Source organism: Lagopus muta, chromosome 3 (assembly GCF_023343835.1).
Source record: "Lagopus muta isolate bLagMut1 chromosome 3, bLagMut1 primary, whole genome shotgun sequence".
Classification (NCBI taxonomy): domain Eukaryota; kingdom Metazoa; phylum Chordata; class Aves; order Galliformes; family Phasianidae; genus Lagopus; species Lagopus muta.
In genome coordinates this window covers 86,415,534-86,443,337 of record NC_064435.1, presented here as the reverse complement: position 1 = coordinate 86,443,337, position 27,804 = coordinate 86,415,534, and the positions used below count along the sequence as shown (strand labels likewise).

General features: G+C 41.6%; 1 protein-coding gene across 7 annotated transcripts; it reads right to left on the bottom strand.

Annotated features, from left to right (window-relative positions):
- Positions 1-27,290, bottom strand: RNF182 (ring finger protein 182). Of its 7 annotated transcripts, XM_048940145.1 has the most exons (6): positions 27,117-27,290; positions 12,804-12,929; positions 11,463-11,524; positions 6,081-6,161; positions 5,641-5,857; positions 1-3,599 (listed from the first exon to the last, which is right to left on the bottom strand). In XM_048940145.1, the coding sequence occupies exon 6, from the start codon at positions 3,383-3,385 to the stop codon at positions 2,648-2,650; it is 738 nt and encodes a 245-aa protein (XP_048796102.1). In that variant the 5' UTR covers positions 3,386-3,599; positions 5,641-5,857; positions 6,081-6,161; positions 11,463-11,524; positions 12,804-12,929; positions 27,117-27,290; the 3' UTR covers positions 1-2,647. The 7 variants fall into 7 exon arrangements, with proteins under 7 accessions (XP_048796102.1, XP_048796101.1, XP_048796100.1 ...); XM_048940144.1 differs by lacking the exon at positions 11,463-11,524; XM_048940143.1 differs by lacking the exons at positions 11,463-11,524; positions 12,804-12,929.
- Positions 27,291-27,804: the final 514 nt, after the last annotated feature.

Sequence of the window (27,804 nt, the reverse complement as noted above, 5' to 3'; positions counted from 1 at the left end):
TTCTCAGTTGCCACATTTTAAGTCATACAGGAATTTTATGAGAACAAAGCTGTAATGATGTGCTCTGGCTAAGCAGCAGAGCAGCTATACAATCAGTGTTTTTCTGCACTCGTATTTTTGAGTGGATCAGTATTGCAGCAGAGTCTAAAATAACAGTGTGAATTTAACTGTGTGGCACTCTTAAAAAATAGTGAAGTGTAACACAACAAGTGTATTTGTTTGTGCTGTGATATGTAACTGGTACCTTGCAATCCTGCCAAGATGAGGCTCTGTTGTAAAACAGAGTACAAAATACCTGATGCTGGAGCTAAAATGATCATAATGAACTGGGAATTAAAAAACAGAAGGGACAACGGGTAGCACTGCAGACATGTTGTGCAGAAGGAACACAGATACATCACACATTTGCAAAACCTACATCCTGTATGAGCCAGCCCTTTATTAAAGATATCATATTCAGACAAATTGAACATACCCTAAATCACATAAATCCCTAACACACAAATACATCTTCTCCCAAAGTTATGAAGTACCATTAAACCACATAGATTTCTATCTTTCTTGCTTTTTTGACATGGTTATTGTTGGAGATTGAAAATTTATGAATTCATAGATGAGTCAAATCTTGCAGTATACGGGGATTGGGGAACACAGCTCTTCTAACTCTATATGCTTTACCACAAACATCAAAACAATTACTTAGGAATAGTCATTTCTAGGAATTCTGAAAATGTTTTAGTTCTAATTGTTATCCAGTGATGACAGAGAAGTTGGAAACATTTCCTTTAATCATTCAATACAAAGCTCTGCAACTCCACACACTTGAAAACTATAATTTTGCTATAGGTTTTCTTCTTACATATGTGTCCATATATACATACACACACATATATGCACTATTATAAACTTGAGTGTCAAGAAAAGCGGGACCTTCACATTTCACATTTCTCCTACGATTTCAAATAGCAATGAAACCATAGGTGTTATCTGTGCCAGCTACAAAAATTGGACTGATTTGACTTCAGACTTGATAGACACAACCACCACTTAAGCTCTCCTTTTCCCCCTCAACATCTTCCACTCTTACCAAAGTCATTTTGTTAAGAACATATTGTTAGGCCATCTAGTCAGCCTTCCTGCAACCAACCCATCTTCCCCTTACTGCGCCTTGAGGTCGCTCCATTTCGTGCCTGATCCGAAAGCTGTGCTTCCACTGATCATCTGCTGCTTCTCATTTTTCACTCTGCTGTGCACAGGAAAACCAGGCTGCAGCTGCGGCGTGGACCAGACTTAGGCATAAACACAAATATTAAACATTTCTTATTTTTGTGCTCTTCCAGTAGTTGAAAATTTAGCCTCAACCACACAGCGTAGAAGCAAACCTCGTAGGGCCTGATTGTATTTATGGAATAGTAAATCGCCACTAATTCCTCTGAATTCAACAGAGTCAAGTTGCACTAATTGCCACAGCTGGGGTGCCATCAACTCACAATGGTGACAGAGGGAGTTCAGAGTGTTAAATATTTTGAAGGACTACGCACAAAACAGAATCCTTCCCAGAGTAATAGTAACTTATCACAGTGCTTATCCTGTGGGATCGGAAAACAAACAAACAAACAAGCAAAAACACAAAAAAAAACACCCAAAAAAGCAGAACCCCCCCCCTCACATATTAATCATTCCAGAATTTTTCTGAAACGTGTGTTAGGCAGTGAAAGTCCACGTCCTCACAATCAGGCAAAAAGATCTATGATTACAGCTAAAGTCACATAGGCAAGATTTTCCAGTGTAGCTGCCTACATGTAGGCGTGCTTTTGTTACAGGAACTAAAAGGTTGGAAATGCAGTGTGGTGGTGGAAACGCTTGGAGTGAAGGTGAACATTATGGGACACAACCAGAGAAGTCTGCAGATCTCTGAACTCTCAAAGGAAGCTAAGAGTTACACATACTTATTTAGTGCACCTAGATGAGAACAAACGTGGCTAATGGAAGTAATCCATTGCAGGAGATGAAGCTGCAACTACTGGACAAGCAAAGTGCATGGGGAAAGTGTTTCGGAGATGTGTTGTTAGCATGAGGAAAAGGTTCCTCATGCTGTAGAACACCAAAAGTCTGTGACCACTGGGCACCCCACAAATATTTTTGCTGTAACAAGAACTGGAAAGAGCAAACGTTAACTTGTCTTATTCTTATTAACTAAATGATTTCATTTGCTACCAGAAATAACAGATATCCCAGAGCACGAGATTCTCTGCATTAAGAGATGCTACACATTGAACTGGAAGGTGCCTGTTATACTAACTTCTCCTAAGGCAGATCCTGCACCCTCACATTGCACGATCTAGCCAACAAAAAGCAAGGGGCTACTTATTTGAACAACAGCAGCAGACACCAAGTTTGGCAATTTTCCATTACCCCTTTCTACAACCCAGCCCTTTAAAACATGGAAATTTTATGTCATTACTTAGCTAAAAGGAAAATAAAGAGAAAACAATAAATAATCAAATTGTAAAAAGAACTGCATAATATGGGTCACTGCTTTCACTCAGTGGGATGGTCAATGATAAAAATAAATAAGAATATAAAGACAGGCTAAATCAACTATGCTACACATGTGGCAGTGTACCTTATTTCACTGCATTTGTTGTCAAGAAGACATGCAGTCTAGAAATTCATGGCAAACACACTGGCAAAAGCCATAAACCATGAGAATAACAAGGCTCGAGGGAACAAGGCTTACGAAGACAACCCCAAGGGTGACCTTCTTAGATACCAGTAAGTAAATCCCTAAAGGCAAGGAACTGAAGTACAGCAACCCCAGCAACCAAACTAGCACCCGAATTGAGGTCTGGAAGAGCAAAGATGTGCAGTTCCACACTGTCCAGTTGTGGGACACAGTTGCAACAGAGTCAAAACTCGTAGGCCTGTAAAATTCCACCACGGGTGTCGAGTTCAGAGTCTGGGGACTCTCTCTTTGTACTTCCATGATTGTTATAACCAGGCAATTCGAAGAGGTGTGAGAAGGGCTAACCAGAGACGCCAACCTTTTGGGAGTCAGCAGCAGTTCCGTTGGGTTGTCTGGTAGGCACTTCTTTCCCTTTCCCCCACAAGCTAAATTCAGAAGGATGTTATTGTCATCGGGAAGACTGCTAACCTCATCGTCTGGCAGGCATGTTTCAAACCTGCAAAATGGGCAAACTATGACTCCTTGAGGAGAATCGCCAAAGTCTATGATCTTGCAGAGGCATTTGGCACATACGCGGTGACAACACTCCAGCACTTTTGGTTTTCTCTGTCGCAGGTTGTAGCGATTGTAGCAGATCTTGCACTCGAGCTCATCTGAGCTCTGGGGCTCTGCAGACTCCTCTTGTAGTGGACTGCTCATTTTGTCTGATGGTTTGCAGATTTGTGAAAAGAGGAGTTAGGGGAAAGAGACGTCGTCACTCAGGCTTACTTTAGAAATTTTTCCTGATGATCGTATCAGCCATCTCAAACAGGAAAAGAGGAGATGAAATTGTCAAGAAGCATCAGTAGAAGTCATCCATTTTGAGCTTCTGCTAGGGCCTCTGTACTGCATCTCCTCCAAGCCAGGCGCCCATCTGAAAAAGATAATGTGGAATTTCAGTGGAAAACAAAGAAGGGGAAAAGCTGTCGCAGGTGAAACAAGGAAGTCCAACTTTTTACAGCCTTAGCTTCCTTTGCAAATATGCCTCCATAGTATTTTCTTTTTTCATGTGTCATATGAAACTTCTGCAACAGTTATGCTGATAAAACTACTTTGTGAGTCACTGCAATTCCCCCCCACCTATGAAATTCTCAGTAGAAGATGCAAGCTAAGCAGTGACTGACTGATTAACCTGTGAATCCTTGTTTAAAGCTTAGTTTCCTAAGGCAGTGAGACCTAACCTGTGGTCCTTCTGCCTTTCTTGGTAACTTCTGAACCTGCTTTCCAATTTCAAACAAATTGACAGAGGTGCAGCAGTAGTGAAGATAATTGAGTTTCTAAAAAAAGTGTGAAGACTGGCTGTTGGGACAGAGGAGGGGAAGAGAGATTTATAATAACTATCACTCTTGCTGCAGGGCAATGGTCAATCAGCAGGCAGTCAGATCTGCTCTGAACAAGCCACGTGCTGCCTGACGTTCAACCAGAGAGAGCATTATAGGAGGAAGGTGGTGGTACTCTTAGGAAACAAAGAGGAGGGAGAACGGGACACTGAAGAGGTGTGGGGTTACTGAAAAATGGCAAGTGGGGACATGCAACAAATTTGGAAAATATCAGGATTTCTTAATTTTGCATGTGGAATTACTCATTTTCCTGCTCCTTCATATAGCTGCTGAGCACAGTGCTGATCAGAGCTTGTGGAAAAGCGGGTTCTTCAGCTTCAACCCTATGTGGGTCACATAGGAAATCAGGTTAATTAAGTAGGATCTGCCTTTCCTGAAGCCATGCTGACTTGCCTGGTCACTTGGTTATCCTGTATGTGCTGTGTGATGTGCTCCTGATGGCCTGCTCCATGACTTTCCCTGGCATCCATGTCAGACTAACCTGACCTGCCATTCCACAAGTCCCCCTTCCTGTGCTTCCTGTAGATGAGTGTCACATTTGCCATCCTCCAGTCAACGGAGACCCCCTCAATTAGCCAGAACAGCTGGTAAATCATTGGAAGTAGCTTGGAGAATGGGGAGAAAGCACATCAGTGCCTCACAACTAAGACTGCCACATATCATCCCATGATTTGAAAGTAGATTTCTGATCAACCAAAAAACTTCCGGAACATCTGCCTGCTTCCCATAGAAAACCGCAAATGTCCTCTGAAAACCCCTAACTAGAAAACTCTTCACATTTTAATGTTTATTTTTCTAATGAATATTCCTTGTTTTCACAAAAAACAACCCACTTCTCAACCAATTACATCCATACACGTATCACTTCAGCCTGAATCAGTTTTCAAACTGAAAGTCTCCTGATTCTAGCATTTTTAGGTAGCCAAATTCAGCTTTAATAAAAGAACTAACAATTCCATTGCAAGTCAGAGATAGTAAATTGGGAACATTAACTTCATTTCCAGAACACACCCACCATGCTCGATCCTCTTTGCAGTTTAATTCATGAGCTATTCTACAAACTATGTATTTACTATGCTTCTTTTACTGCTTGCACTGTGCAAGATAGAGCTACTTTCAGCATGTTCAGCATGTATTCAAACGTTATTGCTTGGTATCTTTTTTCTTTGGCTAAGTTCAGATGTTGCATTTCTCCTATTTCTCCTTATGTGTTCTGGTGTGATTAGTGCTCACTTCTGCTTTACAGTTAGAAATTCTTTCCTTTGAAAACAAAAAATGTAATTTCTATTGGAAAATTCAAATTTTTAAATAAAACTTGACTTCAGTGAGGAATTCCAATCAGGTATATTAGGTCAAATAATAGTAATTAGAAAAATCATAGTTAATACACCAATTGCTGAGGGAGATGAGAATGAAGTCTTCAACCTTGCAGATAGGGAAGCGTGACTGGATACAACCCCATACAGGCTGCTCTCTCTTGGAACTTGACCCTTCTTTGAGTGTGGGGATTAAGCCTCTGAGATGGCTTCCAATCCAAATTATCCCAGGATTTTGTGTTTGGTATCCATAACTCACCTCATGTGGTCTGTATGAGAAGCTCTGTTTATCAAACACTCCACGGGCAAAGCGTGCTTCCAAGGCTCCAGAAACAATTAGATGTAGACTGAGATCTCAACGTCAGAGCTCAGTATGCAGGGCAAAGTAGATGGGAAACTCTTCCTTCTCTTCTCCAATGAAAGATGATCCTCATCCAGATTATGAAGCCAACATTTATTACTTATCTGTAACGCTTCTTCAGTGAGTGGAATTTTGGGTTATATGTGAAATACTGGCACATGAATACAGGAGGTCAGTAATTAACTTATTTAAGATATCATCACCCAGGGACCTACCCAGCATGATATTTTCAAAGGCTTTCAAAGAGTTTCTTCTAAATGCAACCCAAGTGCATTTATGGAATAGGAGAAGGAAAAAGAAAAAAGTACAGAGAGAGAAATTAATACAGAGAAACTTACTTTCCAAGAAAAAGAAGTTCTTGCAAAGATTCACTTGTAGGGAGCACAGGAAATGCCTATTCTCCTCCACACAGGAAACAACTGGTGGAAGGGAGAGAAACAAAATCAGTAGAGCAGCAATACAGCCGGGAGACCTTACAGTCAATTCTGTTGAAAGAGAAAAAGGAGTCCAACTCCTCTGGTTTGGATGGAAATATTCACACGCTAAGATTTCTGGTTAGAGAAATATATTGGGTAAATCCCATTTATTGAAATAACTTCTGTTAGGTAATGCGGAGTTATCTTAACAGATCTGCTGGTGATTTGAAGCCTCTTCCAATGTTACATGCTAAAATGCTCCGAAGCATTATCTCGTCTAGCATCCACATATTCACAAATGTTAGCAATTCACTCAGGAAAAAAAATACAGCAAAGTAGCTAGGGAAAAAAAACGTGCTTTGAAAGTAGGGTTTTACAAACATATCAAAATACTTTTCTTCCAACTTCTCTTAGAAGTTCTTTGATCATTCTAGCTTTCCCAAAATGCAGCCACTTCTTCAGCATAGACCAGAAAACAACCATCTCCCATGACCACTGCACTGCATTCACATTCCAACAGCTTTGCTGCATTCTGACTCAGCAGGAAATGACCATTGCACTAGATTTGTCCAGCCTGTGCTAAGCACAATGCAAAACAAAACAAACCCCAACCCAAAAACCCATCAAATCGCTTTATTATACTAATCTCACGTTTGAATAGAGTGCGTTCCAAGTGCCACCAGCTATCACACATTCAACCTGCTTCATGCCACATTTCTGCTAACACTGGATGGCTTTTAACAGTGAGCATCTCCCTGTCAACTCTCGTCGATGTGTAACTTTGCAAAGAGTTACAGAATGTGGCATATTGAGCCACGCTTGGTTTATGGTCGTCTGTATAAAATGCCTTTTCATAAAAACAGTTTTTGAAGGGATAAGTAATGAGCTAATTTCTAAAGGATCTCCCCCTGAATGCTGTGAATAGAATAGAAACACTGCAACATCCACAACAGCTGGTTCTGCATTACTGGCAGCTTCACAAGTAACTAATACAATATATATGTATATATATGTATATATACAATATATATATATATATAGTATTAGATATATATATATATATATATATATATATATATATATATATATATATTTTTTTTTTTTTAATGAGAAGGTATTGTTATAACATTCACAGTCCTTGCCCAAGCTATCTCAATCCACTACCATATTATAATAACACAAAAATACTAAAAAGAAAACAATTCATGGCATCAGAGAGTTCATGGATCTCTCACATATATGTGTCATCTTAAATAATACTGATAATAATAAAATCAACAGTTCAGTTTTGTTTTCTTCCCCCTCCCCCCTCCCCCCCTTCTGATAAGTAAGAGAGATTTGCAGCTAACAGAGTTCCCTTTACTCAACACAGTGATATTTGCTCCTAGGGCACTTTCTACATCCTTTACATGTGCACACTCTATGTCACCAGACTCAATTTCCTCTTAAGAATATAAGACACAATACTTTTTTGTTCTTCTAATAACTTGCATTATGTGCCAGATAGTAGTGGAAAATGCTGTGAATAAACAGTGAATGCCCTCCTGAAACCACATTATCCTGAATGACTTTCAGTCTAGCTAGAGGCTACTATGGCAATGATATGAATCTTAAAACTGGCTATGATGTAGGAAAAAAAATGTTTCATTAGTTAGGCTTGTAGACACAAGTAAGACCTCTTGTAATATTTCTTGAGAATGATTTTTTTCTCATATATAATTCACAAGCAATTTATACAGCAATACATCGAATGACTTCTTAACATGACATACAGCTGCGGGTTGCTTTGTGGTTGTTTCAAGATTAAAACTAATAAAGGACAAAGGATCTGCTCTTTTAATAGCTGTCTTAATTAAACGGGCTGCTAATTACACTATATCAATAAGCAGAAAGAACTGTACCTAAAATGGTAACAAGTTTAACTCCTGAAACACACTTGTTGAACAGAGCAACTTCCTTTTAACTGGCTCCCAACCTGCTTGCTTAGGCTGCTCCAGCATTTCTTCTTGTACTGCTTTCTTACTGCCAGTGGTTTTTTCCTTTATGACTCTGAAACCAAGAAACCAACTACTCCAGTAAGAATATATTTCATGACAGAACTCCTGACCTTAAAATCATTAATTTACAGAAGTGTTGGACATTCTCTTATTTTGTAGCAGGAGGCATTTGGAGCAGCCTTCTCAAACAAGGTGAAGTACTGTTTCTTTGCCTTGGCTTTTGTGTTCCTTAGGAGCTCCTCTGAGAATTGAAAAGACTGTAGGACACTGATTCTAGAACACAACTGGAAAAGGTACAAAATGATGAACAAATAAGAAGCTTACCAGTATTTCTTATTATAAGCATGAATGTTTAATTCTATGATTGACAGACATGTCTCTAATTTATCTTTAAATTAGGCACTATTAAAAGCCAGTATAATTTTGTATTAGGTTTCAGACTTTCTGACAGTTCAGCTCCCTGTTTTGCTTGCTAAAGATACAGCTGAATGTCAGATACATGCAAAAGACATTTTTTCTCCTTTTTTTAAACAAAACATTACTGTTGTCCTGGAGGATGCTGTGACATGCACAGAACAACAGATCCTCAAAATATGATAGAACTATTTTTCTTTAGACGTATTTTCTATGGTGTGTAATTTGAGAGGGACCAGGTGAGAAAAAATTTCAGAAAATTGCTCTTGATTACATCATTCTGTGAGAAATTCCTCTTCACAAAGCAAAAGCATTTTAACACACCTCGAAAGTTCAAATTAATCTTCAAAATAAGTTTTAAATAGAAAGAGTTGTTGGCTTTGTCCTCGTGGAGCTGAAAGTAACTGCAGAGCAGAATAAAGCTGTATGGCCTTCTTTTTCTGTTGCTATTGAGAACAACCTGTTCAACACAGAGGTGTGTTTATCCAGGTTCATTCTGTTTCAGCCATTTCTGAGGATATGACTATAAATAAGCATTTTACAATGCTGTGTATTTTACCTAGATGGGTTATTACCAAGAGAAAATGAAAATGGCGTGGGATTGATGATACAGGACGATGCAGACAGAGAAGTTTACAGATCAGTTGCATATAATTGGTAATATATTCTTCTGCCTCAGTTACTGCTCAGGAATTGAGCATTATGCTCTGATGAAAGGAAAACAGTAAGAAACAGTTAAAACAACTGCAGTCACAATCAATCTGGATGTTGTGTTGAGGGACATGGTTTAGTGGGAGCTATTGGGAATAGGTGAACGGTTGGACCGGATGATCTTTTAGGTCTTTTCCAACCTTGGTGATTCTATGATTCTATGAATCACAGAATGTTGGAGAAACACACATCAAAATAACCCATACCAGTGGAGATTTCCACCTCTCAACAACTTCCCCAGGCTTGGTTTTCCACCAGCATAGCCTTTTTGAAAAGCTGGCAATCAAAATCTAATCTGGCTGACGCTGCAGAGTCCCACTGTGTTGAAAAGAAAAGGGAGAAGTCTCGGGAAACAGTATTTTAACTTGCATATACTGAAGTGTACTGTTAGTATTTAACTTAATACAGCAACAGTTGGCACGTACTCCCTTTTCACTGGATGTTATTATAGATACAATCTTAGAATGGCTTGGGTTGGAACAGACCCCAAGAATCATCACGTTCCAACTCCCCTGCCACAGGCAAGGCCACCAATCTCCAGATCTGGTACTAGACCAGGGCCCCATCCAACCTGGTCTTGAACATCTCCAGAGACAGAGCATCTACAGCCTCTCTGGGCAGCCTGTTCCAGCATCTCACCACTCCCTCTGTGAAGAACTTCCCACTGACATTCAATCTTCCCTCCTTGAGCTTAAAACAATGCCTCCTTGTCCTATCACTGTCTACCCTTGTAAAAAGTTGATCCCCCTCCTTTTTATAATCCTCTTTTGAATGCTGAAAGGCTGCAATGAAGTCTCTGAGCAGCCTTCTTTTCTCCATGCTGAACAAGCCCAGCTCCCTCATCCTGTCTTTGCAGGGGAGGTGCTCCAGCCCTCTCATCATCTTTATGGCTTCTACCATGGACCCTCTTCAACAGCTCCACAATATGACTCGAATCACAGTGATACAACTAAGAAAAAGGCTGTGTTAAAATCTTATTAAGATATTTTTAAGACCAAGTACACAAAAAAAGTAACATGCTATTTATGAAAAATAGCATATTAGTAGATCTGATGGACGCATGGTAAAGCTAAGTTGTACGTCTTCATCTACATTTACATGAATGGAATGAACCCAACTGAATGATGTGTCTATTAAGTGACTTTGACTATAATATGTAAAACCCTCTTACAGAATATCAGCAGGAAAGGGGCTGTTCCATTTGGTCTGTTCCATTTGGTCTGTACAAGGAAAGCAGTATTTTAAGTATACTAGATTCCTTTTAATCTGCACTGCTTTTTCAAACACTTCATATTATTAACCTTCACCAACCAGCCTTTTTTTCATCTAGTTTTAAGAAATATTTCTCTTTAGTAATGAAAATTCCCTCAAACAATAAAGAGGAAAAATGTTGTTACACTTTTATACTCACAGTAAGCAAATTACAATCTATGATCCCCATGGTCCTAAGAAACTGCAGAAGAAAATTTACTGTTAGCAGGTTTTGGTGATTGTTTGATGTTGTTACTGTTTATATTGCTGTTGGATTTACATGAGAAAAATAAATCCATGTATTAAAAAAGTTGAATTAATTTGTATCAAAAAAACATTCACTAACAAAAAAAGTCTTTCACTTTTTTGCTAATAAGAAATAGAAAATGCCTCTTAAAGAAAGGCAGCTTTAAGAATTAGTCTGAAAACATCTTTGTAATTCCTATGGATGATCTGAGACCAACAGAGATCCGTAAGTGCTACATGACCAGTTTCAGGATCACTGTGGAGTATTCTGCTGCCAAGATTTGCTTAGCTCAGATTCATGCCATACAAGATTTAAACTTCAGGGAGATTTATGTGCATTGCTTTGCTTTTAACATGTTATTTAGCAGTGAAATATTTTTTATCTTTTTTTTTTTTTTTTAAAACCTGTTCTTAACCAACAGTGGAAGAGTTTTGGTGTGACAGGATAGAATATTACAAGCAAAAAGCAGAGTCCTCATGGGCTGCAATTCCACATGCTGTAATAAAACACAGACTAAACTCTGTAAGGAACAAGTTTGGCTTAACTGCTTTCTCAAGAAGAATCCTCCCATTCATAGTCTCGATGTCTCCTTGAGCGTTAGCCATGCAGAAGTAGCCTTTGCCAGAACTAAGACTTTGGATCAAGTATTTTCAAATGGGAAAAATTAAAAATGGCTCTACTTACTGCCCATACATCATCCCATCCTACACTGATCCGAAAGTACGAAGGAATTTGCTGAGCATAAGCTGAAATACAGAATCACAGCATCACGAGGTTGGAAAGGACCTACAAGATCACCTAGTCCAACCATCCCCCATCAAATACATGATACCCTCTGCATATTTCTGAAGGCACCATGGTTACCAGCAGTTGACCTGGCTAGCTCAGTGGCAGATATGAAGTTACCTTTGCTTTGAGCAGAACTACAACACTTACGTATCATTCGTAACAATAACAGATGAAAAGTTCAACTGTCATTTAATCAAAATGTTTCAACAGTGCCCATTAAGCACTGTTAAAATACAAAATCCAGGAATGAAAAATACTGCTCCAGAAATTTTGGAAGTAATCAAGACATATTCAGAAAGATACCCTGTCTACTAAACCAAATAGGAAGGAAATAAAAGGAGTTCTAAAGGTTTAAAAAGCAAAAATAAGGAAGTCCACAGTTGACTCTTAACCTGGTTTAGGGTAAATTAATGACTAAGACCAGATACCAGATCTTGGTATTTTCTTAGCTGGACATGATGAATGGGACTTTTAGTTTAAGGTAAAACTAGAAAATAGGACACAAACTCTGGATTTCACTTAACATAATAAAAATCCCATCATCCCATCAGCATCACCAAAGCAACTTTTCAGTCAGCATTCCCAAGGATATTGGTTTATGTAGTACTACAGCACAAATGAGCAGCTTGGCTGAAGCTTACGGAATAAAGCAGGATATGAAAAACATTTCTCAGTAGATGGCAAGAAATTTTGGTAGAACAGAAACAGTACCAAGAGCATCTTAAAGCACCAGTTATCTTAAATTACAATCTTTTGCTAAAGCAACTGTAATAACGAAGCTCTTCTACACTTGTTTTTTTACATAACCAAGTGAACAAGAGGCTTCCGGATGCTCCATTACAGAAGTCTATTTTCCAAGAAAGGATAACAGAAAGATGAATTAGTAAGTGATCTTATTTACTAGACATTACAGGAAAGAACTAGACATTCTTGCAAAGAACTGAATATTTATTAAAAAAACAAAAAAAACAAAAAAAAACAAGAAAGTGTAGTGTCTATTTAGAAGGTAAGAAGCATTGTTTTTTATTTATGCTATTATTTTTTCTATGGAAAGCTTCATATTCAAAGCACCAACACAGCGTACTGCTGTTGGTTTTACTTCCAGACCATGGTTCACTAAGGTTGCAAGCACTGCACTAATAATCAGTGCAGGAAGCTGTACAGCACTCACTGTGACCCTATGACTTTCTCAAATCTCAGCAAACACGGACCACAATCTGCAGTAAGTTAAAATACCTTTTTCTTTCACTTAGGCTTCTTGACAGAGCACAGTGAAATTGAGTGAAATCCACTTCTGGTCTCTTCCCCAGAGTCAAATGATTACTCCAAAAGAACTTCTGAGCTCCTATTTGTTCTTCGTTTCTGGAGAGCAGAAACAAAGCGTACACTCAGAAAGCATACTCTCAAAGATGCTTCTCATTAATCCTGGTGGATGTATTTTGCAGCAGCATGTACACCAACACTTCAAAAAGCAGCACAGAGCTGACATAACTGAGCCAGATCTGGTACCAGAAGCAACCGAGGTGTAACAACACAATTCTGAACAAACCAAGTTAACTTGGTGCGTAGGACAGTCAGCCTAACATAGGTACCATTACCCAGGTCACTGGCAGATGTTAATATGCTAATGCCTTATCTTGCCTATCTACAATCACTGGGAGATTAAGAAATCTGTAAACCTCTGAAGATTAGGGAGCTGGGTCTGAAAAGTCATCTGTCATCGCCCATCACAAACAGCAAAGATGACGTAGCATCTTCAACAAATACGTATTTAGTGCCCAGACTGAACTACCCCCAGTTTGCAGGCTTTATCTCATCGTGCTTTCTTGTTGTGAGCAGCTGTCTATGAGGCCGGGGCTCCTGTTGATCTCTGCAGTAATGCTGCTGTCTGCAGAGTAAAGGCATAAAGGTTACCCTGAATCATGCGTGCTTCTGTCAGCACCGTTGCAGACCAGGTGTTGCGCTTGTTAGTTTGCATGTTGGCTGAGAAAATACAGTTTCACTACCAGCACTAAAAGACCTGCTGTGAAACCCATCATCCCCTCCTTGCCCTGTCTTTATCCTTAATAGAATTTCCTGAAGGGAAGCAAGCCGTTTGTCATGTTGGTCTGACAACTCAGGGAGTAGATGCTGTAAGTGCATCTCTCCCCTGCATCACTACTCCCCTGGACATTAAGGGACTGAAGACAGTGCTTTGAAAAGTAAGAGGCAACGTCCTAAAAAAACAGTTTTACTTTCCATTCTCCAAACGTCCAAACTTGGACATGTCTCAGTCTGAACTGGGCAACTCACAGGATCCATAACCACAGAAAACAGAAACTTTCATCTGCAATTTCTCAAACCTTTATACAAATGCTGCTGCTCACATTTTGTCTGGGTGTATTCCTTTATTCAAAGGCCTTCTAAAGCTTTGTCACGATAATTAATGTCTTGAAAATTTGAAGCAACAAGGCTTGCAGTTGGAGGTTTGAGAAATTTTAACTATCATGGTTGTTTTTTTTTCCAAATAGGCACCTATTTCTTCTCAGAATGCTGTTATACAGATGGATGAAAACACTAAGGAGGGCTGAAGGAAAAGCAGTTGCTCAGAGAGGGAACGTTATGCTGAGTAGATTCACCTGACCAAAAGTCTGCTGTAAGAAGTCAGTCCCACATCACACAGCAATGAGCACAGCTTTATAGATCAGATCAAGACAAATAACCAATCTGTTGTAGTTAGAGCTTCACAGGACTCACTTTCCTTTGACGAGGTTACCTCTAGAGGAGCTCTGCATTGGAAGGGTGGACTGGGCTCTGAGCAGCCTGATCTAGCTGTAGGTGTACCTGCTTATTGCAGGGGAGCTGGAACTAAAAGAGCTTTAAAGGGTCCCTTCCAATTCAAACAGAAGTTTCTAGATCATATGTTAGTTGAGAATGCAAACACAGTCCCATGTCTAAACAACAAAAATCTTCCACATACGCATCTTAACAGATTGATTACTGAGGAGAGAGCTGCTTTCTTGCTCTAAATGAGGCTCATGTATTCTGAGAGTTCTCTGCATGCAAATATATCTTTTTTAAATTGTTGCATTATTAAATCTTGTAATCAACTGTGGTTTGTCATATCTAAATCCCGGCAGGGAACATCATCAGTAAAGAACTGTGATGTCATCTAGTAATTCATAAAAACCACGGGCCACTGTTCCCTAGATAAACCTCATTTAATACACTGGGGTGTGCAAAAAAAGGAGCAGACAAGATCTCAGTGCCGGTGTTTATGAATACACAAATTGTGGCTGCCCACTGGCAGGATATCAAGTCTGAAGGACTTACTGATCAAACATTATGTAAGTATTTGATACGCTCACAGCAGACATGGTATCATGTCCAAATGAAACATTACAGTCTCAGATGTATTTTGTATTCTAGCTAGAGGCTACTACAGTAACAGGAACACTGGAGTATTACACTGTTGAGAGATCCTACTCACAGCAATAGCAGTCCTCAGCCATTTCCCCTTGTTAAGTTTTAACTCATAAAAGAAAACTCATTTCCACTGAATTACTGACATGGTGCTAGTGTAACACTGCACAAAACAGTTCGCAAGATCAGTATCTCAGATTCTTAGACTCTTTAGAGAAGGGAATGTTAAATCGGAGAAAGGAGACAGTAGTGGCATGATGAATCTGAAAGTTTTATGCATAGAGTGGACAGAGGGAGGTAATGTAAGTGAAAATGTACCACAAGAAGTTTCTAAATTGACACACTGAGCAGAAGGAAGCCCATGCATAGAAAGGAGGCTTGAACGTAATACAGTTTGAGTTGATGCACAAGGTGAATTTGTGGGGAGTTTTAAAGATGCAGAACGACAGGGGTTAGTAGGAAGATGGCCAAACAAGATAGAAAGACTGGTTTAGATATGTGGAAGCAGCAAATGTGCCAAGCCAGCTAGTAAAGAGAAGGTTATAGGTTCTGTGCCACCAGTTAAAGAACTGTAAGAAAGAAGATATGAAGTTATAGGCAGCAGAGGTGGGAGATGATGAAAATTTTGTGTTAAACAAACATACAAAAGTAAGTGTGTTATATAGAAATAAGTAATAGAAAAATGTGGTACTAACCTGAACGTGAAAACAAATGGAGAAATTATGTGGTTTCCGTTGCCTGCCATGCTGATGAGAATGAATGTCATTAAACATCAACAGAATGAAAGAGCAGGAAAGGATGTAGGAATAAAACTTAGCACTCATTTTAATACAGGAAATATCTCTTAAAAAAAAAAAAAAAAGAAAAAAAAAAAAGAAAAAAAAGCTAATGACATATTACAAAAGCAACCAGAATAAAATTTAGGAGAAAGCTGTTTATACTTTGTTGTGAACCGAATTCTCTCACTACCAAGATCAATCACATAATGGTAGCTATAAAAAATAAAAAAGAACAAACCAAGAGAGATAGAGGAGGAAAGGGAGTAGTGATGCAGGGGAGAGATGCACTTACAGCATCTACTCCCTGAGTTGTCAGACCAACATGACAAACGGCTTGCTTCCCTTCAGGAAATTCTATTAAGGATAAAGACAGGGCAAGGAGGGGATGATGGGTTTCACAGCAGGTCTTTTAGTGCTGGTAGTGAAACTGTATTTTCTCAGCCAACATGCAAACTAACAAGCGCAACACCTGGTCTGCAACGGTGCTGACAGAAGCACGCATGATTCAGGGTAACCTTTATGCCTTTACTCTGCAGACAGCAGCATTACTGCAGAGATCAACAGGAGCCCCGGCCTCATAGTCAGCTGCTCACAACAAGAAAGCACGATGAGATAAAGCCTGCAAACTGGGGGTAGTTCAGTCTGGGCACTAAACACGTATTTGTTGAAGATGCTACGTCATCTTTGTTGTTTGTGATGGGCGATGACAGATGACTTTTCAGACCCAGCTCCCTAACCTTCAGAGGTTTACAGATCTCTGATCAAAAAGACCCACCGAAGAGAATTTTTTCAAGTCTCCGATTATTATCATAGAATTATAGAATGTCCCAAGTTGGACTGGACCCATAAGGGTCATCTAGTCCAACTCCTGGCTTCACATAGAACCACCCAACAATCAGACCATGACTGAGAGCAGTGCCTTGAACTTTGGCAAGCCCTGTGCTGTGACCACCTCCCTGGGAAACCTGTGCATTTAACAGGTAGTTAAAGCAAACCCTTGTGGGGATATGAAACTGTACACGCTATGCTCTGAAAATGCTTCCGGATTTTTCTTACATCTGGGTGACACAAATCCATATTTAAAAAAGAAAACCAAAAACGTTTAAGAGTTACCAGTGGATGTAGGTAGTAGAACAGAAATTTAAAAAAGGGCCATAAAGCTACACTAATGTTACCTCCTGTGCAGTGAAGGCCATGCAACACACTCCACTAATTCCTGCAGTGTAGTCACAAAATAACAGAACGAGTTATGCTGGAATAAAGCTCTGGAGGTCATCTCTCCTTGGAAAACCTATCTTCCTGGAAAATCTAGAAAACAGGATTGCAACACTGTGTAGGGACATTTCAGCAGAGCTCCATGGGAGATGGTACACAACAGGAAAATGCCCATCTGCCTCACTCCAGCCCACTTATCCACAAGCACCAAGACGTTCATAACTATAGACAGTCTGCCCAACTTTCAGCAATGGAGATGCAATCCTTGCAATTACATGTCGAAGCAGGCATGCCAGCTATCCAGGCCTCCTCCTAACTCCTTGCAACCACGTGCAGACACATCTCTGCATTCATCAGGATTTACCCACTGACCTCCCTTTGATGTGGGTGTCTGGAAAAACCGCACCCACTCGATGTGTATCCTGATGACCTGCTAATCTGGGAGCCATCAACAGCCATTCTCACAGCTTCTGCTGTTCCTCCAGTACTTCCACACTCCATTCATAACAATCAAGGTTCCCAGGGCAGTTCTTTACAGGAATCAGTTCTGAAGGTATACCTGCCCACTTTAATTTGGAAAGACTCTGGTGATAAAGTCCACAACCTAATCCACAACCCCGCTGGACGCATTTCAAAGCCTGACTCACAGAGAAGACCTCCTATCCCCCTTGGCTCTTTCAGTGATCTCAGGGCAGATACAAGGCAACCACTCACACCTACACGGCTGGTCTTCCTCACACAAAGCAAACAAGATGATGAGAAAAGTCTTCACAGCCACGCAAGCTGCAAGACAGTATGGTGAACAGAGCATACGAGAAGAAGTTAGGCATCGAGATCCTACGGCTGGTACCGAGCACAGCACTGCTCTGCAGAAATAAAGCTGTTTTATTACTCCTTCATCTTCCAAATCCCTAACCAAGTGTACCTGCTTGAAACCATTGGCTACTGCTATTAGATTTGTCAAACACACGCTGAGTCCATTCAGCAGATGACATTTTATCCCATGCCTCTATGGAGTTGCCAGCTGGGTCACTGCTTGGGGTCTCATCATCCCTGAGTAGGGATGTCTCCTTTCTACCTCTAAGATGAGGTTGGCCATTAAGGGAGCATCCTCACTTTTAGCAAAGGCACCTCAATGAAATTTTCGTATGCCTGTCTTCATCTGTTGGCTTTATTTGTTATGTGTTCACAGCGCTATGAGAGAATATTAAAAGAAGCATACGAACAGGACTGACCATTGATTACTGTTGTTTGAATCGTGTATGAACTGCACTATCAAATGAAGATAAGTGTATTTCTTACATGAATGTTCACATTTTCAGAGCATTTTCTTTGTAATATGTGGCGCCTGTGATGACTCTGATATTCCAAAAGCAGGTCTAACATACAGTGCATTTCCCAGGAAGGGTTATGGAGGGAACATGCTGTCTCACAAACTACACTTCCATGCTTCTGAATACATTATTGTATATTGAGGAAAACAGAGGTATATAAAACTTCAGGATAAAAGCTGAGATGGCTATTTTCTCATTAAAAATGAGCACCATCTCCTCCTAAAGAAAAATCACATCCGGTAGAATGTTGTTGCTAATGACTGTTGTTCAAGTGGTATAGCACACAGCATTTTTGAAAATGCCAAAGAAAAGTAGCTCAATATATTTCTTTAAACATTACCTTGACAAATAAGTGCTTCCATCCTCAAGAAGTATACACACACAATAATATTTAGCTAGAGGATTTGATCTGACATTTTGTGGAAAATACTCCATCATAGCTGTGCGCTACAACCAGTGCTTTAAAGGAGCACTGACTGAAAGCTCCACACACACACAAACATAGACGCCCCCCCACATGCACACTTCAGGCAGAGGACATTTAAACAGACGCCTCTACTTCAATGCTGATTCAAGACTGAAGGAAAGAAAAGTTTTAACAGAATTATCAGGGAATTACTTAAAAGAGAAGCCTGGTGTAAACAATTTGAAGCTGGAACACAACGCCATTACCACAATGTCTCATATTAATTCTGATGTCTGATCTTTCTGGCCTGTCAGAGTGATGAACAACGTGGACAATAAAGATTGCACAAGGAGACAGCCACCACTAAGCTAACTCACACGGTCTAGGCAGGGGATCAAAGATGCCTCTGTGCTCTATCCCTCAGCAACTGCCCTTTTAGGCTGAAAGATTAACTAAAAGAAACTCTAACGCTGGCCTGAGTGGCTCAAATCTGCCAGTCATACCCCAGAGCCTAAACACCAGCCGCAGGAATGCAACAGTCACAACTTTCAACCCAGTCTTCCTAGGGCACCTGGCACTGCAGAGCAGCACTACGTCACTGCAGTTCCTTTCCCCTCAAACTTCCAGCACCCTACAGACCATCTCTGGTACTATTCTTCATCCCTGAGAAAGAAAAGCTAAGCCAAAACAGGCAGCTCTGCAGAAATCTGGGGCAGCAGGCAGGAAGCAAGCTCTGCCAGTTCAGAAACCAAAGGGTTCAGCTGAACAAGCCCCAAGTTTCCGCCCATTTCCTACCAACACAGTTCCCTACGGAGTCCCTAGATGGGTGAATAACCATTCACATGTCTGACTGGAGCCTTTCTTTTGCAAGAGACACCACTGGGTTTGTGCAGGGCAGCTGCTTGGTATTTGCAAACCTGTCTCAGTGGCCTCGTATGTCACTGTGGGCAAATGATGTCATTTCTGGAGCAGGCTTTACAGGAACTGTGCCACCACTCAGTGCTATGAATGCTGATGACATTGCTCTCCTAAGACATGTTTCTTCTCTCAGAACAGTATGATCTTGCAATCTATGGATTCACTTTGAATTTTTCCTTCAGCCTTCCAGGCTTCGCCTATTATGTGAGAGCTCCACACTCCTTCAGTGTATTTTCTACTAAATTTGTTACAAAGATTGCAGTGTGTAGTCCAAAGCCAGATATTTTAATAGACACAGGAGGGCAATTCATTCTCATTCGTGCACAGGTCCAGCAATCCCTTTCCTCACAGACCCATTTCTTCCATCTTTCCTACAAAACAAACAACCTCAAACAAGCAAGCAAACAAAACAAAAACACCATCAAGAACATCAAGAACACAAAATAGAGAAAACCATTCAAATCATTTTCAACCAAACAGTGATGCCCAATGTAATGTTATTCTCTGGAATTTTTGACCTATTTGTTCTGTTTTAGACTAAATTCTGCACAGCAAGGGCTGTACACACACATTCCATTTTTAATTTTATGCATATACAAACATCAAAGCAATGGTTCATTGAAGCTTTCCTCCCAGCTCTAATCCTCCAGGTCCCCTGGGGCAAACTGTTCAAAGGCAATCAAAAGAGCTCTGGGGCACAAGCAATGGGGTGATGTTCACCTTACTTAACAGTACAGGCAATCACAGAATGATCACTATATCCTTTTTTGTTTCTGGGGAGTTACTATTTGTCCTAGCATTCTTTGGTGTCTTTTTGCTTTTTGTCAGTGTTTTGGTTAGTATTTGGATAACCATACATGAAAGGAGGTGTGATAAAAAATAAGCTTAAATACACAAAACTACCACTGAAAGACAGGTTCAGCAAAGCAGTGAAGGAGGAGGTGGGAAATACACAGCATGATTGGATTACTGCCTGTTACAAGGCACTATTTTACGGTAAGCAGGTAGACTGTTCTGTTTCAAAGCTCTGCACAGCACCATGTCCAAAGCTGCTCATCACTGATCATATTGCATAAGGTTGTTTGCCTGTTGCTAAAGGCAGAGAAACAACAGATGACAGGGATGAGCCATTTGTACAGAAATTTATAGCACTGTACATATGCAACTTCAGCAAGTCTGTCTGTGATCTCAACTGACACCATTGCTTTATCTGACAAATATAAACGTATGTGTACTTGAACAATTTAAAATACTAAAGCTCTCTTGAGAGGGTAGCATATATAAAGGTATGCACATGTTTAGACTAGAACTACAGACAGGTTACACTGCCCTCTCAAGAGCCCTACAGAATTTCACATACACACACAGTGAGTCAAGCAGAATCATATTAACATTATTAAAGCTGAAGAACAAATTTCCAGGCTTGCACTGCTGACAATTCTTTTTATGAATACTTTCACATTATTTAAAATGCTTTAACTTGCCTGTCAGGGTGGCAGAGACACACAAAGCAGTCACACAGGAGTTTCATTTATTTTTAAAAGACAGACGACAAAAAGATTCATTGGAAACCCGTTCATCTGGGAATTTTGTGGGATCCATCGATAACCAATATCACTGTTTTGCTTTTACATCACCTCTATGCCTTTAATTTCCCACCTTGTTTCATTTTTTCTAAGTCTTGGAAGAGCTCCTTCCCTGTCTCCTCACCCAGGAAAACATTCTTCTTCAGATTCTTGAGCACAGGTACAAATATGCACGTGCTCAAGTTTCACTGAAATGATGGAATTACGTATGCTTAAGTATGATCTTACTGTCTGAAGAACGTGTTTTTTATTCTAGGATAGAAATGTACTGGCAAAGTATAGCATATTAGATAGAGATTCTTGAGGACATGTTTTAGTGAGCTTCCCAGGACTTACCTGCCAGCTGCTGGCTCACAACCTGGCCTTTATCTGTTTATCCATCCATCACCACGTTGCCTGAATGACTGATAATGAAAACAGATGATTCATATTCTCTGTTCTCTCTGTCCTTTGGGAGACATGGTAGTTCATGATGAAGGTGTTAATATTTCAGGCTAAGAGAAACCCACGGGAGCAGTTTTTGTCTTACTGGATAGACGTTTGTTCCTCATTTTTAAAAGGCAGAGAAGGCCAAAAATCAAATTTTTCATCATTAGCTGATCTTTAAGTGAGCAGGCACCTTTAAGTGAGCAGGCACCTTTGCTTATCTTCTCAAGTGTGAAATAGTGTCTGATGGCCAATGAAGAACATAAACTGTGCAGCTGGAAGATGCTTTCTCTTTATGTCTTTTTAGATACGTTCTTACTAGTCAGACCTATTTCCTTTCCATTTACTTAAAAATATGGTTCAAGGCATCACCGTTAACAGCACAAATGTCAAGGACTTAGACACCCACAGGAAGGATGGGACAACTTCGTGTCTGCCATGAAAGGAACTGGAAGGAGTGTTACATCGGAATACTGAGCAACACAGAGAGTTTCCATCTAACTTTATAATAACTTTGCTCACTGCTGCACCCGAGTACAACCAGATACAAAGTCTGGAATTATCAAATAATCCGCAAGTATACAGAAATCACAGAGGACAAACGACTGGATATGAGAGCTTAGCAGCATGGACTTAGCAACATGGGATGAGCGAGGAGGGAAAAAATTGCTATTTTCCCCTAGATACAGTACCATTCGTACTTCTGTGAGGGTCACCCTAGGGTATTTTGTGCAGTTCTGATGTTCACACACTTAAAAGGACGCAGAATGATTTGGACAGAAACAGTGAGATTGCTCAAAATTATTCAGGAGATGAAAAGAATTCCTTCCCGTGGAGGTGTTAAAGAGCTCAATCTGTTTAGCTTATGAGCCAATAAGAGAAACTTGATTAAAGGAATACAGCATCAGGTACAAAAGCATTCTTTGATTTAGAGGACACAGTAAAATAGCTGTAATGTACTGAAAGCAAGTCCTAGTGAGTTACAAAACATCAGCTTTCTATTGAGTACACGCAGTACATTACAGTCATACAATCACGAAGTACTTTCTTCTACAAGAAGCCTCACTGAGTGTGCAGGATACCTGGTGGTTATTTGGCGAATGTTTTTATTCCTAGCTTAATCCATGGCCCCATGACTCATTGTACGCCATTTAGACGTAGCACCAAACACAGCTTTGCTTCTTTCAGCACTGACTTTCATTTGGCTGTCACTTTAACAGCGTATGAATGCAATTCAATGAACTGAAAGAGATACAGGAAGATAAAAGCCCTCATAACTTGTGTTACACAACATTTCACCTGGACAAAGGGTGTTTCAAACATTACCCAAAATTTCTTAAGTTGTTCACAAACTTCTAATTAACCAAGCTAAGCATTTTCACCACTGGTGGAAGCACTGACAAGCCTTTTCGTGCTGTTTTCAGCACAAAAAGAAACTGCTGTAAGAATGAACGGCCAGAATCAGCTCTAGGTTTGAGTGGGTTTATCTCTGCTACAGAACAACCTTGTGCAGATATTCCAGATCTGCCATAACGTGTCAGAAACCAAATGGCTTCTGCAGGTTCCTGGTAAACCTTTCCTTTATCAATACCTGCAATGTAGTTGCTGCAGCATTTATCCATACTTCTATGTGCAACTGTTCTACACAACAGAAGCTCCAAGGTCAGATGCTTTTTCAAGCAGACTCTGATCAGGTCACTGCTTGTGAGTCACCAAGGATGGAATGTTTCCTTTCTGTTCACAGTAGCACATCTGCTGCTGTGATTTACAGATTGGCTATCCATTTATCATCTGCAATGGGACTTTTGTCTCTGCTGTGAACTGCCTGCCAAGATGAGTTCCTCTGCCTGGAGCATCACTGTCCTTGTGCTAACATAGAATGTTTGGGGTTTCCTGACCAACATTTTGCTACAGATGTTTCTTGAAGCCTTACAAATAGTGACATAAACAAATCAGATAGAAACCATAAGCCTTTACCCGCTAATTTGGCCATGTACTGGGAGGAAATGGAGCACACATCCTCATACCCATGGATTTTCCTGGCCAGAGCTCCACTAGCATGTCCTAGATCCAGTTCCATCTCAGCCCAACTCAGAGCAGTCCCAGTGACCTTTCTCCCACCATATTCCTTGAGTCCACAGCTACGCCTTCATCACCAGCTGCACATCAAACCTCACCTTGCTCCTCACAACAGCCTTTGTTTCACATCTCCCCACAGCTGTCCTTAAGCCCAGATTGCCTCACCCCTTTCTTTCTACCAGGCTGCCATTTCTACTAACAACCCAAGGAGCTGCCAATAGAGGCAGGAAGCTGGGAGATCCAAGCTTTCCCCTTCCAGTTCCTGCTTCTGAACATAGCAGAACCGGTGACAGCAATCTTTATAGACCCTGTGATCTTAACAACAAATACCTACAGTACAGTTATGAACCTGAGACTTTCAGAGAGCCATGACTTTGCCACACTCCAGCTTAATTTCCCAGAAATTGCAAAAGACATTAGAAAAACCTATAATGCTCTGCTCAGCATTTTGCAGTTGTTGGAATATCACAGGTTTCACGCTACCTGGACAAGACTTACATTGCTGCTGTTCAATTGAAACTTTCACTGAGCACTGACGTGGGTCTTGGCCAGGGAGTTAATAAAGATTTACTTCCCTCTGGTAATTCACCAAAGTTAAACCTTCACATGAAAATCTACTCATTCATAGCAAATTAATCCAGCTTTAAGCCCCACCCAACCTGAAAAATTGGCTTCATCTGTCCGTAGTGAAAAAAGATCAAATAGAAAAAGGAAAGTTAAGCTTAATTGCAGCATTTATTGTGCTGAGACTGCTGTGATGTGTCATATCTGCAAGAAAACCAAGCTGAGTGAAACCACAAAAAATTGGGGTGTAAAAAATTGCAGAGTTGTAGTAGGTTAAAAGCTGCACGTCTTTGACCAGGAAAAAAAATCTTGTACTTTTTTGTTTCTTTCAAATGAATGTGAAACCTCGGGTACATTTCCAGGAGGCCTGATCTCTTTGTAGCTTACTACAGCACTATGAAACTTGCAAGTGTTTTCTTTCTACTGGAAAGTCACAACTATCATACGTTACACTATCCTAAAGTACACACCTGCCTGTATTACATTACTGTCAGAACAGTAGTTTATATTGGATATAAGCGTTTCAGCACACGATGCTTGCAAAGGCCACAGGAGAATTTCCTGAGCTTTGCTCTCTGAGGATGTCTGGAACTCCTTAGCAACCTTGCTAACGGACTGAAACTGCAGCCTCGAGGTAGCAGGTGGTGTCTCTGTATACCTGAAATAGCTGCTGGCTGCAGCAAGCACACAGACATCTCCAGCAAATCATTCAGCACAGAGACATCAAACCTAGCATATAGACAAAGACACGTTCAGCTGGGACTGATGGAGGCAGGAGAAATAGTCATGAGTGCTGACTCCTGCAGTTGCCTTGTATCACTGCAGAGAGCACACAGCTTTAGAGGATGTTTTCATGACAGTTTGATAATAGGCTTCATGTAAGCCTGCTTTGGATGTAGGGGCATCAGGAAGGTGTGAAATAACAGAGTGTGAGAGACAGTGATCTAAGTACTTGAATTGCTCGGCCCACTAGAAGCCCTTATACATGTCAGTTTATGCTACAAGACATATTATCCACAGCGAGCTGCCTTGTACCTGCCTGGCATTGCCTCAGCTCCAACTATTTTTTTTCCTTCCACTGATAAACTTCATCAAGTACAGCTTGCAGTTGTTCTACATGAAACAATTTCAGGACTGAAATATCACCAGCTGCATAACCATAAACATTTTGCCTATTCCTTTAGCTTTCAAGGCAGAATTGTATTGAGTTCCGGTGTTTCTCTCATTCTCTGCCATGCAGCTAAGGGAATATAGGTCCCTAGGTTCACACACACAGCTGACCTTTTATTTTCTGCTATGTGCATTCAATTTCAGATGGCCATAGGTAAGGTCTTGAGATGTTGTTTTCCATCATGCTAAACTAATAGGAGGTCTCCATTTTTACACATTTAATAAGCTTGAGTGCTAGCTTTTCAGTGTTGCATGAAAAACGGAGGTCGTTCAGAAGGTTATAACTTTTTTGGAACAAAATAACTGTTGTGACACTTCTCTGCAAGGAACAAAGGACAAAAACCAATAAACACGAGGCAAATCATTGCAACCCATGTAAATAAGAAATTCTAAATAAGTAATTTTCCTTTTCCAAAGAGATCTGAATTCTCAATATGAAATGTAATCAGGAGATCCCACAGCAAACAGATGGAGTTGAAACATCTAACCTTGATTAACCCTCATTTAAAACTTAAATTCGGTGACACATTTCTTGCAAGAAGAAAACACCTCAATTTTACACGCTACCTGCGCACACAATTGCTTAAGAGCTGCACGTCTCCCCTTTCCACCCAGTGACATATTTGCACCTCGTTCACTGAAACGCTATGGGTAACTCCACCTTTCATGGAACACCCGCTTTCTTCAGGCTTCTCTCCAACCTCCTCAGGTCAATACTTAGCTCTGGGGCTCCAATAGCCCAGTATCACTCTATGTACCGCGTTTTAAATCCCAGCGTCTCTGCCATTTAAGTTACATGCTACTAATCATCTCCGCTCCTGTCCACCCGCCAGTAACCCAACAGCCACGCTCACACACCGCTCCTCATCTTCGCTCGTTCACACCTCACAGGATCCCCGCTGCGGGCTCTGCAGGCTATTCCCTTGGCACACCCAGAACCTCATCTCCTCGCTCACTCCGCCACGACCAAGGGCTGCTCCTCAGGACCTTCCCACACAAGGTCAGCCATGCTGGTATCACTGGAAGTTGCTCTGGACTTGCAACTTTGCTGAGGTGTCCGTGGCCACGGCACCCGTCTGGGCACCGCCAGCACTGCTCGCCGCCTGCCTGGTGGCGGAGGGCCTCGCGTTGAGGCGAGGAACTCTCTGCTACCCCTGCTTTCCCAAGGGAAGGCGTTTTATCAGCCCTAGCATCTCGCCTCAGTCTGGATCCGGATCTGAAAGCGACGAACCCATCTCACCTACAGCCCTTCGGCACACTTACTCCTAAAAACAAGCAGCAATTTCCCGATTATTCCTCAGTACCAATGCTCTAGTATCGACTCCCCTTCAAACAACAACGCATTTAAAAACTATCACCCCGCTCAGCGTTACTTTACCGAGCTGAGCGAATTAAACTTTGTAACCCCACGACTCCCAGACGGGGCACGGCGTATTTCAATAGGAGCGTACAGCAGCGCCGGGCGGCCCCGGCAGGCGGGCGGGTAGCGGTAGCCCACCGGTTGCAGAGCCCGGTCCGCCATACCGCTTCCCTGCGAGCCCGCACAGCGAACCGGCAAGCAGGAGCGGCACCTCGCTCGGCTCTGCCAGCCTCGCGCTCCCCGGATCCCTTCTCCCCGCCGCCCAGCCCAGCCCAGCCCCGCCGCGCGGCGGCTCCCGGCCGCCCCGTACCTGACAGGGCGCAACCGGCCGGTGCCCTGGGGAGAGGGAGCAGCTTCTCCCGCCGGCCCGGCGCGGCCGCGGGCAGCCGGCTTTGTTACTACTCTGAGGATCGGTGCCGTCGCTATAGAAACTGGCTGCGCCTCGGAGCGGCGGCGGCGAGTGGCGGGCGGGGGTGCGGGGCGAGGCGAGGCGAGGCGGGGAAGGAGCCGTTCATTCAGGAGGATCCCGGCCTCCCCCGCCGCGCTGCAGCCGGCCCCCGGCGCCGCCCTCACCTCAGCGTGATCCGCTCCCCTGCCGCCCGAAAGCTGGATGCTTTCCACAGCCTTTCGGCCGCCCCAGGGCGGCGAGGACACCGGGTGGCGGGTGCCCGCTCCGCGAAATGGCGGCGGTTAACCTGGGCTCCTGCCCCGTTCGGTCTGGAGCCTCTCGAACTTCTTTACGTTTCATCTTGTAAATGTGAATTAGCTTCGAGGCCGTCGGTGAGGAGCTGCTCTCGGGCTGGAGCTTGCTGCTGGGACCCTTAAAATGAGCTCTCTGATGTGCAGAGAGGGTTTTGTTCACTCGTTTCATCTGATGGCAGCGGGGCCTGAGGGGCAAGGAGTCATAAAACCGTTTAAGTTGGAAGGGACATTTAAAGGCCGTCTAGTTCAACTCCTCCACGATGAACAGGGACGCCTACAGCTAGATCAGGTTGCTC

What these genes read in the sequence shown, in the direction of transcription:
- RNF182 (XM_048940145.1), bottom strand. Translation starts at nt 3,385, where the DNA reads ATGAGCAGTCCACTACAAGAGGAGTCTGCAGAGCCCCAGAGCTCAGAT.